We start from the raw sequence: 15,402 nt of genomic DNA on the forward strand, positions 1-15,402 counted from the left end.
TTGAAATTTATCACCATAGTAATTTGATTTAGTCCTTCAAATGTCAAAACAAGGATTACAAATGTAAAAAAGTATTCTTTCAAATGGACTTTGATTTTTCACCACACTTCCACCATTTAGATTCACAGACTAGAAAACAACCGAAAAGGGATACATTCACAATCAATTCTTGAGAACATGCATTGATTGAGGTAATCAAATTCGCCATACTTACAAGCGTCACTCAATTATTATGACACCTAAAAGAAAATTATTAATTTCAATGAAGATGGGTGCAAAACTACTTAGATTTATTTCTAAGTCTATCAAGCTATTGGGAAATGGAGCAGATCAACCAAAACTGTCATTCTATACCAAGTTTATTTCAGAATTTGCCAGGTGACTGAGGGTTATATCAATTGTATATCATTAACTGTATTAGTTAAAGCACTAGTAATTTATTACAATTAACTACTTCTTATAGTATGCAAATAACGCTTTTAAGAATTTAAATTTATTCATCATGTTATTTTATGCAAAGTAAACAGTTCATTGTAGTATTTTGTAAGTGAATACCAAAATATAGTAACATAATGATGATGTCAGTTGATGTAGTATGTAAGACAAACATTTCTGTTTTTCTGTTTTATACAAGGGCCGATTTTTTTTTTGAACCCCTGATCTCACACCATGACGGCTATAAACGTGGTAGGTCTGCAGTGTGGGCATTAGTCGATTGCACATATTCCCCACTGCAACATTTGTCACTGCCGAATTCAAGTATTTGTTTGCGCTGAGCAGCACTCACATAAGCATGGTAGGTTTTATTGATTTTCCCGTCAAATGTGAATTGAGGAGTTTTATTTGGAATAGTGCAGTAGAAATCCATCGGATAAGAATGTGCTGTGTGTACAGAGGAAACATTACGTGTGAGGGTGTTGTACGTGAGTGGTGTAGAAAGCCAGAGGTATAGACTGATACTCACAAAAATCGCTGAATTGCTTCACCTTTGACATTTTTCGATTAATCCTTAAATTTGACAATCTGCCATCTGTAAACTTTTGACCCAATTCACATACACCATCACTCATAATGTTTTCTCTGTAAACACAGCACATTCTCCAATAGATTTCCGCAGCACTATTCCATTTTGCTTGCAGGAAACTAATACTCCTCAATTTAAGTTTGGCGGGGGAATCAATAACGGTAGCCGTGTTTATGCGACTGCAGCTCAATGCAAACTAGGCAATGATGAATGTAATGGGGAAGATGCGCGATCGACTACTTTGCACTCCTTGGACCTGCCATGTGTCTGGTCGTCATGGTGTGAGATCGAAGGTTGAAAAATAACGACCCTTATTAGAAAAATACTAAATATTTAATGTCCTATTGATGTGAATGCAAAAAGAATTGGGTACCAGTACTTAATTTTTGTTTTCAGTAATAGCATTATATTTTGACTATAAGTTTATGATGCATGTTTCAGGAAAAATTTCCAAACTCCATCGTGAAGCCAGGCACGGACTATGTTCACTACACAGCCTACTCGTTTGGCGCCATCCCTGACCCGTTCTAAATATACAAAACTCTTTAAAGTTTCTACGAGCTTTATATTAATTATCATAGTTTTTATTTCACCTAAGTGGTTGATGATTTGCTTCAAGACTTTAGTCTAGAACTGTGAACGAACCATTCCAGCACTATATTCCTATTCCATTATTCTTTCGGCCAGCTGCTTCAGCTCTTAGTTGTACGTTATACATCACTATGTGTTCATTATTGGATCATTTATTATTAATATGTGTTTTAAGACAACCGTTTTGAGTTCTTATTTCCTTCCTGATATATTTTTAGCTACAGTTTTAATGTGTTCAATGAAACGAGTTATCCCTTATATATAGTATATCAGCTATAAGAGTTGTTCAACTATAAAGATGTAGGAAAAAAAATACAAAAAAAACATTTTTTTTTTTTATGACTTTAAGCAATAAGAAGTAAAACTCCATAGACCATCTATTAAATTTAAAAATCTATTTGTTGATACTATGGTTGATTCTAAAACTTTATAAGATTGTCCACAAAGTGTTTTTAGAAAAACAGAGTTAAATCAATTCTTAGACAAAAAATTACTGTGAGATAACTATATTAATATTACAGTTTTTAAACTTAGTGACTGAGTATTAAGCGAGGCATGGTTTTGTAGATAAGGAAACGAAAAAAAACTCCTTAATTCATAATTGGCCGAAGAATCAACAGAGGCGACCAAGTTTATGCGACTGCAGCTAAGCGCAAACTAGCTACTTGAAATCGGCAGTGTATATTATTCATATTTGTGAGATTTCCTCTTTATTCAACTACAATATAGATATTAAAACACCAAATTTAATTTAGGTGTATCGAATGACTGTGATGTTATCTTTGTTTTCTACGTTACTAAATTTGAAGATTGCATTAATTTGCTTCTCAATTAAATTAACACAATCAGAAGTCTGGACAGATGACATAGTTCACCCATAGTTCGAGGTCTCTGCAACACCAGATTGGACAATCAGTCAATGTTTAGTAAAGAAAGAAATAGTCAGCCATCTGAGATTAATAGTCCTTGAATGTATTAATTTTTCCACAGATGTTTAAGATATTTTTTTATAAAGTTAAAAAAATAGCACAGTAATGTGATTGATAAAAGTTTGTTGAAAATTTATATGGCGAATGAGACAAATGCTGTATATCTTTAATTTGCATTTGATAAATTTAATTTATTGCTGTACTTATATTAACTCAACAGTGTTGGTTTTCTGGGAAGCGTCTGAACTTACAGTAAAGTGGTGATTTTGTTCCAACTCAAAGTAAACGAAGATACAAAAAGTTTTCAATTAATCTCAAAAAGTAGTTTTTTAGTACTCTGTGGAGTTCACCCTTACAAACTAAGTAATTATAATTTATGATTTATTTAATTTTAAGTTTTCGGTTACAAATTTGTCAAAATGTAGTTTTATAATTTTTTTTAAATGCTAAAATATGATTTTAAGGTGTAAAATCAATTTTGAGTTCAGAAAACATCTTTTTACCTTAAATTCATAGCCCTTAACAACACTTCTCTGAAGTAGGAAACATTTTTTTGCTCAAGTAAAGGCATTTAAAGTACAACATTTTGGCAGTTTTATAATCAGGCCCCAAATCAAAATGACTGAAGATAAAAGTTTGAAACTTTTATAGTACTATGTACATGAGTATTAGCTTCAGGTAAGCAATTTTTTTTATTAAAAAATAAAATTTCATAAGAAAAATTAAAATACTGTCATTTTTTAAACATTATATTTAATTAAAAAAAATTAATTTCCTTAAGCAAAATGAAATGAAATGAAATATGCCTTTATTTAAGAGGCGGAGTTGGGGCTATTTAGCCCACTCTACCACTCAACCTCACATAATATACAGATATATGTACAGTGAATGATCTTAACTAATAACAAATTTTAAATTATAATAAATGCTTAAAAATTAACCAAAATATATATAGATCCTATTTAATAATTAAAAATAAACTTTATTCACCTTAATATGTAGAAAAATTCAAACAAAGTTAAATTAAAACTTAAATTAACAGATTACTTTTTAAAGAATTTCTTGTTATTACTACATTCATTCTCTCAAACACACAGCCTGACCACGAGCACGCCACGAGCACCGCCACCCGTCACCCCCATAGACCGGCCAGCAACAAGTCCTTGACCTTTGCCCCAAAACGAGCTCGACCTTCTATAATACGTATATCATCAGGAAGAGAGTTCCAGAGGCGACATGACTGAACAGTGAACGACTTACTGAAGAAGTTCGATCGATGAACAGGAATTGACAGTAAGGTGGATCCCCTTCTCGTAGGTCGCTCACTTATATCGGAAATAAATTTGAAATGTTCGGACAGGTAAACAGGTGACTTGTTTTTGATAACTGAATGTAGAGTTGAAAGAATGTGAAGTTGGCGAAGTTGTTGAAGTTTCAGAAGCGATAACTGTTTGAAAAATGGAGTGACATGCTCATAACGTCTGAGATTGAAAATAAATCTGATACAATAGTTTTGAGCACGTTGAAGCCTGTCCGAAAGCTCAACAGTCATGTTATTGATCACAGCGTCACAGTAGTTGAAGTGTGGCAGTATGAGAGTTTTAACCAGCATAACCTTGACAATGAACGGTAGATATAAAGCAAAACGCTTTAAGCTGTGAATGCCAGCAAATATTCTATTACACGTTACCGTAACCTGGTCATTCCACTTAAGACTTGAGCTCATAGTAAGACCAAGGTTTTTAAGTTTGTTTTGAAAATTTAGTACGTGGTTATTGAGTTTAAGTTTTGGTGCAACATTGAAGTCCAAACGGTCGATCAATCTTGGGTTTTCCCAATACCATTGCCTGCGTTTTGTCTTCATTTAATTTCAGCCCATGTTTATTTGCCCAACAAGCAATTGATTCAATGTCTTGATTGAGTAGAACCATAAACGTGTTCAGTTCATCAGGCGAACAGTGTACGTAAATTTGTAAATCATCTGCATAAAGATGAAACTTAGAGTGCCTTATAACAGATGTGATGTCATTAATGTAAAGTGAGAACAATAGGGGTCCAAGAACAGAGCCCTGTGGAACACCCCTGTGTTACGGTTTTCCGTTCCAATATTGTTTCCCCTTCTTTGACACATTGCTGTCGTCCAGTAAGATACGATTGGACCCAGTTAACATACCCATCGGAGAAACCATACTTCTTCAATTTGATGAGGAGAAGGGGGTAATAAACACAGGCAAAGGCTTTGGACAAGTCAAAAAGCAGTAAAATGGAGATTAGTCTCTTCTTCATTGCCAATCTGATATCATCAGTAATTTTAATTAGGGTTGTGGTAGTGCTGTGATTAGGCCTGAATCCAGACTGGCATTTAGATAAGATGTCATAGGTATTCAGATAAGATGAAATTTGTTGATGTACCACTCTTTCAAGGCATTCGGAGAGACAAGGGAGAATACTGATTGGACGTAGGTCAGAAGGGGATTGCGGATTAAACACTTTTCTCAACAGACGAACTAAAGCATGCTTCCAGGTTAAGGGAAAGACAGGAATTTAAAGAATAATTGAAAATGACTACTACTAAGTCATAAATGAATAAAAAATATGTCACTCCCTGACGCTATATAACTCATGTACATAATTTAAAAACTTCACATTGTTATCTTCCGCCAATTTGAATCAGACCTGATTATGAAAGTGCCTGAATTTCCTAATTTAAATGGAAGTAATTTCACATTGAGTAATAAAAGAACATTTTCTACCTTTTCTCTATTTAGGGATGTATTTTAAAGGTCAATGAATTTAACATAAAAAATGTCCAAACCCAAAATAGTTCGCAACAAGTTTTGGTTTGTTTTAAGATATAAAAAAAATCAATGACTGCTTTAGTTTTCAGTTATATAACATTTTGTTGCCTTCAGTAATATTATATTGCAGTACATTAACATTTTAGAGTAATATTTTTGCTCCAACCTGTACAATATTTCTGGTTAGTAAATTACACCTGTGTGTAAAAAAAACAAAGTGGTCCTACATTACTGTATTACAGAGACCATACAAGGAAAACATACCTGAAAAAGAAACAGGCAAATAGAGCAAAGAGGACAGTCCATATAATCGATGTCCTGGAGGCTGAGTCCAGTTTTGAACGACCTTGAAACTGGAGGCTGCTCCAGCAAATGTCAAAACTCTGCATCAAGGCAGTCTAGTTTGTAAGGTTGAAGAAAAAGTGATAATTGTTGTCGTTCTGTTATACAACAATTTCTGTCTCGATCAGAATCTTATTGTCCGCGTAGATGATAGTTTCTATACTAGTTTATAATACATTGCAACCTGAAGAATCAGCTGCAGTAAAACGACCTTGATTTTTTCCCACCAGTGCAATGCTAAACCTCTTGCACTTTTACGCCCTTATTTTTTACTGTAATTTTATGGGAGATGTCTCATTTAAGTAATACACATCTAAATACTTTTTAGTTGCTATTTAAAAGTGTATACCGGTACTTTTTACTGTTATTTAGCTTCATTACATATATAAATTTTTGCACAACCCATTCACTCATTACAGGTTAGTATCATTGTTCTTCGATGTCCTTGGAACTAAATTCTTGGCGGAATAATAACCTGGATTGGCATACGTAGTAATTTTTCTCTTGAACTTTGTAGCTGAAGATCTTGCTGCCGAGCAATTCCTCGCACACCTTATCCGTAAGTAAAATTTACATTTTTCATATTATAAATTAGCCCTTTCATGCAAGACAACTATTTTGATTGTAATATAAAGTGAATTTGTAAATAGTAAAGTATCTTACATATTATGATGTTTTATTTGAGAGATTAATACAGATATAGTTGCGGTGATGTCCTTCTGACGAGACCATATTGTCGTGATTATAAGTTGTCTCGATAAATGGCTAATACCGTCGCGATTTTGTTTTAGGCGAGACCAAGTACTAAGTACTTTGAGTGTAATTTCAAGACCAAGTACCAAGTACTTTATGAGTGCAATTTCGAGACCAAGTACTAAGTACTTTGTGTGCAATTTTGAGACCAAGTTCTTGTTCAACTTCGAGTACTTCCAGTATTCATGTTTTAGACTTCTAGTCTTCTAATCTCTCTTTTGGTGACTGCAGCTGCAATGTTGAGCCAAGATATTGACACCACGGTATGTGAGTCAACATTAACATGAAGGGAAATCAATTTTAAAGTTTTATTAAATGATTAAATTTGTAGCAAGATTCCATAGAACATTGGAACCATTAGCCCCCCCCCAAGATATCATTTTAGTTCAGTATTACTCGGTTTTGGCAGCAAGATCTTCAGCTACACAGTTCAAGAGAGAAAAGATTACTTTGCACGTGTCGATTAGATTATTATCGTCCCAAGAACATTGGAGAAAAATGATACTAACCAGTAGGTTGCAAAAAAATATATGCATTATATTAAAATGCAACTAAATACCAGTACAACTTTCTGAATATATATGAAAGATAAAGTACAAAAAGTTTCAAATTTTTTGTTTAAAAAAACCCTATAAAATTATAGAGAAAAATAACAAGTGTTTGGATGCGTAGTTATATCTTTAAAATAGACATCTTCCATAATTATACGACTAACAATAAGATCGTAAAAGTGCATGAGGTTCAACATTTTTCTTATGGAGCCAAAATGAAGATAGCCACCACTGTAGCCGGCTCTTAAGGACATAAAGAATCTAGTAGCCTGTTTATATATCTCTATTTGCAACTGTCTTTATATCGCCTTTTGACATGTTTACATGTTTCATTTATCATGTGGACTAGAAACACCTGTTGTACAGTACTGTAACTTCTGTTCAACTGTTGTTAATCTACAATAGTGAACACAGCAAAACGCTTGAAAACATTTATTGAGAGTGTATGCTTATGTTATTTGGAATATCCTGCATATATCAGTTGTAGATTGTGTTATAGACCACAACAAGCCTCATTGACATTCAAGGTACTCTCCAAGGCTTGTTGCATAATTCACTTTGATCTAGTGCATTATAGGTGTCATTAAATGATAGTTGCATAAACTACTATGATGTTGAGTGAGTTTCAACGGAATAGCGACTCCAGACTTTGTAATGGGACTATGTAATACATACATATATATAAATAGTTCAGTGGGCGAGGATGCGGTGGTCGATTGTTAGTAACACTTGGGCGAGTCCGAGACTGTGTGTAGTGTCTCGTTACAACAGACTTTACATAACTGACCACATATCAGGCTCCAGTTATTACACCCAATGTGTGTTTGATAAAAACAATTCGCATTGTCTCTACGTACATTGTTTGGACATTATTCCAATTTGAAGTACAGTACTTGAAATATACACGAAGTTAAAAAAATTCATGTATTATAGCTACTGTAATTATAACTTAGAAGTAGTGATAGGATAATTGAATACAGAATTCAATAGTATTCGAATACAGCCCGGGTAGTTATTCGAATACCTCAAAATGAATTGTAATACTTTTGAAATGAATACAATTTCTCTGGAAGAATCTAATTCAAACTTACAGTATTCATTTGTTTGGACTAATACTACTAATAGTACTCAAATAAAATATTCAAGAGCTGTATTCGTATTCATATACAAGTATTCATTGGAGGGTTTTAAATTAATATATATGTATAGTCAAGTTTCAAAATTTTTTATTATTTATTCCAAATTATGAATTTCCCCTTAATTATTCTTTTCATAGTCCAGAAAAAATATGTTTTTTTACTTGCTACTTCAGTCCCATCTGAAAGATTCTTTTTTATTGCAGGTTTTGTCACCATTGGTCATAGAAATGGATTGAAGTCATAAACCTCAATCATATACATTATTCATATATATATAATAATAAATAATTACAAATTTTGAAACTTTACAAAATGCATAATTGTACAATATTTAATTAATAAATACATTTGTATAGAATGAAGACAAAAATTTAATGTCTATTTCATGTTGTTGTGAAAAACAAAATATGATTGAGGTTTTTGGCTTCAATCCATTTCTATGACCATTGGTGACAAAACCTGCAATAGAAAAGGATCTTTCAGATGGGACAGAAGTAGCAAGTAAACACATATATTTTTTTTGAAGTTCATAAATCATGGATTTGACATGTTTGTAGGAGGAAACAAAAAAGCAAAGGATTTTTCCCATCTTTTTGACAGGGCAATTCCAAACAGCTAAGAAACAATGGATTACTGGAAGGAAGGAAGACAAGTCTAGACTTGTCTCTTAGGCATACTCAACACATAAAGTATTAGAATACAAGGGTGCTTTTGAATACACCGTGTTTGATTCTTCCATCACTACTTAGAAGACTAAATATGTAGCAAATAACTTTTTAAAACTAAAAAATAACAACTTTGAAACATTTTTGAGGATATTGTGTTTTAAAACGTAAATTCTTAACATATTAATATAATTGGAATGGTTTTCATGTGGTTATTTATTATTCATGACCTTTACAATTTTTTGTGTTGAGTTACAAACTGTTAGTGTAATTTATCCACATTGCCATATTTATGTATGTTTAATTTAAATTAGTGAAAACTTCGTTTATGATAATCACAGACTCAGTGACTGATAGATTATCATATGCAAATTTAGTAGTTATCTGAATTTCCTAGTCAGATAGGATTAATTAGCTGAAATCACTTTCTTTGATGTCAGTGATTACATTATCTTAGTAGTCTGATGGACTCTCTCAAGGTCAGATCCTGTGCAGATCTTCTTTTGCTGTCCTTGAACATCATTAGTTGTGCTTTTCTTTGCCTGTTTGCTGATGAGATGTCCTTTGGATTTAGCAAACGTACCATTTCCATCCTTTTTTTGAAACTGGTACATTCATTATTTTAATATTTTTCACTGTGACTATCTGATAATTTTTCTTTGAACAAGGTTGCAACAAAGTCAATAGACATCTCAGTGAAAATCCTGCCATTTCCACAATTTATGTACTCAAAAGTATAAGTGATTCATGTTACCATAGCAAAGTTATTGAATCCTGTTTGGATTTTTTTGGAATATAATGACAAAATACCTACGTAAAACGTTTATTACTTGTAACTTTTTTAATTTACTGATACAAATGAGACTAATAGTTCTAAGCAAACAGAAAAAACATTACATTAATTCTATATATAAAGAAGGTAAACAAGTTCTGGAATAGTGGAGTCATCTCTTCGTAATAGAGGGCCCACCAGTGAAGAAGAGAGAGTGGTCCAGGACGGAGAACTAGCATGGGGGTTAATGTACTTGTGTAGCCATACCTCTCTCACCATTCAACCCAAAGGCTATATCTTCCTCCCGTAAACAGAAAGATTACTGGTTTACTCACTTAGCTTGTGACAAATAAGGGATGTAATTACAGATAAGTGGGATTGTTCCATCCTGAGATACTAGATGTTGTCTGATATCACTAAGAAATATTCAACAGATGCCCTACCTACTACCGCCTCAATGAAGAACATCAAGATATTTCTGTACAAAATTACAAAACTCAAAAGAGATTAATTTTAATTCTAGGAATTTTAAAATCTAACCAATCATGTAGACACCAATCTTTTAATCTTCAAATTTTGATAGTGGGAAGTATTTACATAATGGAAGTTTTAACTCAAACTTATAAAAGAATACAGCCCAATCCTTTTATCTCCATCATAACTACAGAACACGTAATAGTCATTCTCTACATATGCCTACACACAGAAAAACCCATTTTAAAAATATCTTTCTTTTATAGCAGTCAGCATTTATTTAATAAACTATCTTTAGCATCTAGGGGGATTCCTACATTAAATAGCTTCCAAAAACTATTAAAGAATGTATGCTTCAAACTAAAATTTATACTTTTGAGAAAATAATTAAGATATGAAAATAAACCTCATCTAGTTTTAGCTATACGTTACTGTTTTACGTAGTTTTTTTTATTGTTGTTTAGTATTTATTGTTTTTATTTCTTGACGAGCCTTATAACAGTGTAATGTTCCTATTGGGCTAATAAATAATTTTAATTTTTAGACAATTTTTAACTTTTAGACTTTTTTACAAATATCGCAGTTCAATTTAACATTGCTAGGGTCATTATCCTTTTGGCACCTTATTCATCCTTTCTTTTAAGGTACCTGAGAGCAATTCTCTTTTTAAGGAAGAAAAACTTATTGAAATCACCAGTTTATTGATTAAAATTATAATCCTGCACAATACTTGTATTCCAGTCTCATGATGCTTACAGTTACAGGGAAAGTTCTGGAGTCACAAAGAGTTAAAGTCTTCCTGTATTGAAGTTGCTTGTCTCTTGAAGCTGTCCAAAGGATAAAGTTGACCAGCTATGTTATAATGGAATCACCCTTAATTATAAAAATTCAATATTAATTTACATAAACAATTAATATTTAAACCAAAGTTGTGACAAATTTAAATCAGAACATTATCAATAGTGTGAAATGATATAATTAGAACCAGTTAAATAATTTTATCTCTGGATCTAGTTATTGATATTATTTATTTGGCGTTTAAACATTAATAAATTAAGGTAAGAAATCTCTGTTTTGCATTGAAGGATTATCTGTACCTCACGGTTTGTTATGATTTAGTAATATTATTAATCACTGCAGACCATGATGAAGAAGCCACAATCTGGAGTGAAAGGTTAATGAAGTCAAAACATGTTATCCTTGTGTCTAAATTCCGTCTTGTGAACTGGCTCTCTTGTAAGATGAGGAAGTTCGGCTATTACTTGTTGAAATGTCAGAGATATATTGTGCGACTGCCTCATAAATTTAGTTCTTACCTAATTCCAGTGACTGAATATAAAATATAATTCTAAAACAGAACGTAAAATATATATGATGTTTTGATGACCTGTTCTGGTCTACAAATTTGAGAAGCCCAAATTTCTTTATTAGGTTTTATGACATGGTTGAATTAGACGTATTCATATTCATAGAAAAGATAACAGAACACAGTAGTTAGTTCCCGGCCGCGCATCTTAGCTCTGCTTTTAACATCGGACTAAAGTTTAAAACTGCATTATAAATATGAATTTATCCCGAAGACACTGAAAAGACACAACTGGCTGGTGAAGAAGTCCATCTACAGTTTGGAAGTTTCCTATTGCATCCTCACCCTTTAATTTTTTTCCTCTTGTTTAAATTTATTCTATTGTAATTTGTAACCAATTTATTCTTTTCACTATTAATTTATCTTGTGACAAATATTCTGTTCTCAGTGATCATGGATCAAGATTTCTCTATTCTATTCTTATAAGAAAATGTGTTTAGGATTTTACCCCTTAAAGATTTAATTCTTTTTTTATTCAATTTGAATTTGAAAGAAGTAATGATTGTTAATTGTTATATATCAGGCTTACCTGGGAAATGTCAAATCGTCTAGATCCCCGCCTCTGCGCCTGAGCCAGGACCAGGATGGCTGCCAGCGCACAGCTCACACACCATATCTTCATGTTCAAGGATATGGCACTGAAACAATATTTTCTGTTATTATTTGACTTCTATAATGAGAAGTCATATTATATTTGACTTCTATATTCTTCTTGTAATAGTCTATGAGTGCTCAAAACTATTACAACAATGTAATTGTTTTTTTTTTGTTTCTTCGTAGAGACCTGAAACTGGAACGTTACATAACGATGTTTGGACCTAAAAATCTATTTTTTGTTCATTGAACAACTTTATCTGTCATGGAGCAACCCTTGAACAGAGGTGGAAAAATGTGAGGAAAGGTTTGTATGTTTTTAAAGGCCTTTGTGAGACAAAATCAATAATATGACAAATCTATTTGTATAACCCTAAAACGAGTAGGTTGTTTAATTTTTTTAATATAAGGTTCATTAAAAACAGATCCAAAAATTAATGTAGTGTCCAGTAAAAGTGTTCCAATACTTTGGGATGTTGTTTGTACTTTTTCCAAAGAAATCCGTCAATGTATAAGCGAGCACGGCCACTTTAAAGACACGCTTGCACAGGCCGGGAGCACCAAATCTGTCATAGTTGAGAGGTATCAGTTGTATGTTGCTCCCGGCCTGTGCAAGCGTGTCTTTAAAGTGGCCGTACTCGTATGCGTTGACGGATTTCGTTGGAAAAAGTACCGTTGGAATTATAAAAAATTCCAAAAATTTGGTATCTTGTAAAATTTGTATAAACTGTTTAAAACAGCTGATGCCTATCAAAAGACAAACTCTTAGTTGCTCCCGGCTTGTGCGAGCATACCTATAAAGCGATCGTGCTCGCTTATTCGTTGACGGATTTCGTTGAAAAAGGTACCGTTGGAATTGGTATAAAAATGACTAAATAATTAGTATCTTATGCATTTTTTTATAACTATATCAGGAGTTTTGTTATTTGTCTTTAGACATTTTAAACAGACCCCATTTTGAAACAAGTTAAAGGATTTTGTTAATATTTTATTTTCAAAAAGGTCTACTAAAGTTTAATTCAGCTCTTAAGTTTCATAAATTTATCTGAACTGATTAAAAAGATATAATTTTTATTTTAAAAACACATACAGACAGACGGAAAACTAAAGGTTTTAGGATATGCAAATGAACCCTTTGCTCATTTGTATGAGTACAACAAAATCTCAAAGTATTGGCACACTTTTATTGAACACCCTGTAGAATAAATACAACTAAAATTATTCGTCACAAGTGTAGTTTTTTAGGAAAATATCTTTGGCCTTAGAGGACTTAAAAGGGAGTAGGAATGGTTTTGTTTTGAATTTCCACTTGCTATTCATAATGTTCTGGTCTATTTATCGTAAATTCATTTCTTAAACCGGGGTGTTATCTCGGCGGTTTGTGCATTCAAACAAGCAAGCGCTGGCTGGCTCCGGTGATTTAACAAAACCTGTCCGATTATATCTGTGTTAAAAAATTATACGTTTTTAATAGTGGTTGATAAAATTACACGTCTAAGATAATGCCTTTAAGAGCTCCATAACGAAGGCAATACCAATTTTTTTGAATCACCTGGTGAAGATAAAAGTTAAGACAGTATTCTAATAAAAATTATAAAATTACATACTACTCAAAAACAGTACACTTTACCTATTTCGTCTTAATCGGATCACAAGTTCCCGAGTTAACAATATTAAAAATGCAGTTTATTTGAAATCGGACACAAACTGATACTCTTTTTATCGTTATCATCGGAAAAAAAATCTTGAAGTCTTTATTTGTAAATTATTTGCTTCGTCTAAACGCGGAAATAAATAAGCTAAATCGTAATGTAACTCCTGTTATTTTAGCTCTATTAGTTATTTTGCGGGTAGTTTTCAAACTCGAATATCGATACTTTTTGATCTGAGAGTAGTTTGTAATAATACATTCATAGTGGAGTACCTTTAACCATACATTTTCACTTTTATCTTAAAGTACACAAAAACTAATAAAGCGTATAGTTTTTTAACGATAAGTAGTTTGGCTATCTTATTCGCTAAATTTTAAATATACCATTCCACAGTCCGCACTTAAGTGAAACGTTTCAGAATGTTTCACTTAAAAAAGTGAAACCGTCTTTCTTTGAGTCAGCCTTCTAAAATTGTACACATATACAACGTTTTAGACAATTCTAGAGCATATGTATGTTGTTGACCTTTTCATATACTGCATTTATTACTAGAAAAGCAAAATAAAGAGACAAAAACAACAAACTACTTGTTAGTTCAGTTTTAGGGCTCAAGAATAACGACAACATGCCATGTCGAATACAATAGCGAACGACACCGTGAAGAATACAACCCGTCAACTGCGGATGACACAAGCAAGCAATTGTGAGGTTTTATACGTCAATTTTAAGCGCTAACTGAAAGTGGTAGACGACAAAACAACGTGCTTTTTGCTCACATGCCAAAGCGAACGAACTACCTACTCTGTTATTGTTGTGGTTCTAAATGGCTGCAATTTTGTATGTCAGTGGTGACGAAATAATATAATAAGTAACGTAGGTAGCATGTGTTTTAATTCTAGATATTTCAATATTTCAAATATAAAACAGCAACCATGATTTATTTAATATTTTATTATCATTAGCAAAAGAGACTGTAGAGAAAATCCAGATTCTATTTTGTAGATGAATACAGTGCATATTAACAGGACAATGTGTTGTCTATTAATTGTATTTTTAATAAATAAACAAGTTATTTTTATTTTTTATACAGATAATTTAAAGAACTTAATTGTATTACATTTCACCTTTTTAAAGAGTTCTCAAACTAAAAGCCCAAACTTATGCCAGACTGAACTAGTTTCTTCCTAGACAACGACTAAGGTTATATGGGCATTTGAGAGCTGTCTATTGGCTTTAGTATCGTAAGGACAATGTTAAATCTCAAACATTTTTAAGCCTTCACTTTTTATCATTAAATGATGGGAGGAATCTCATTTTAAACATGTAATTAATGAGCATCTTGAAGCATTTTAATTTCTCCAACATTGTTATTTGTTATTCAAGATAAAGAATGCTTAGTGGTTTAAATGTTCAAAATATATACACTTCACAAGTCAGGCTAAAAGAGCATTTTAATCAGTATCGATCATAAATTTCAAATGAGAGTCAGTTCCCATAAATCTAAGACAAAAACTGAGGACAAAAACATTTTTTAAGTTTAACATTGTTATTTATTGGGTAGGTGTTTACTACAGCCGACTCTTACACAGGTAAAATGATTCTGACTTGTCAACAATTACTTTATTTGGAATATCAATCAAATAAAAACTAATCAGTTCATTCTGGCGTAGTACTACGGTTTCACAGATCAGAGTAGTTAACTGGTTTACATACTGTGTAAGTACATATAGATACTAAGTTCTTAAAATATTT

General features: G+C 32.4%; 2 protein-coding genes across 5 annotated transcripts in view; one reads left to right on the top strand and one right to left on the bottom strand.

Moving 5' to 3' along the window:
• The window catches only part of LOC124361955 (galactose mutarotase-like), a 33,188-nt gene extending 31,394 nt beyond the window's left edge, over positions 1 to 1,794 (top strand). For all 4 annotated transcript variants that reach the window (XM_046816044.1, XM_046816041.1, XM_046816042.1 and 1 more), the window contains one exon: positions 1,466 to 1,794. In XM_046816044.1, the coding sequence (XP_046672000.1) occupies positions 1,466 to 1,555 (90 nt within the window). In that variant the 3' untranslated portion in view covers positions 1,556 to 1,794. The remainder of the gene's footprint in view (positions 1 to 1,465) is intronic.
• Positions 1 to 15,402, bottom strand: part of LOC124363406 (mucin-5AC-like) — a 161,313-nt gene that overhangs the window by 72,785 nt on the left and 73,126 nt on the right. The window contains 1 exon segment of the mRNA XM_046818656.1: positions 11,934 to 12,042. Coding sequence (XP_046674612.1) covers positions 11,934 to 12,042 — 109 coding nt within the window.

Source organism: Homalodisca vitripennis, chromosome 5 (genome assembly GCF_021130785.1).
Source record: "Homalodisca vitripennis isolate AUS2020 chromosome 5, UT_GWSS_2.1, whole genome shotgun sequence".
Classification (NCBI taxonomy): domain Eukaryota; kingdom Metazoa; phylum Arthropoda; class Insecta; order Hemiptera; family Cicadellidae; genus Homalodisca; species Homalodisca vitripennis.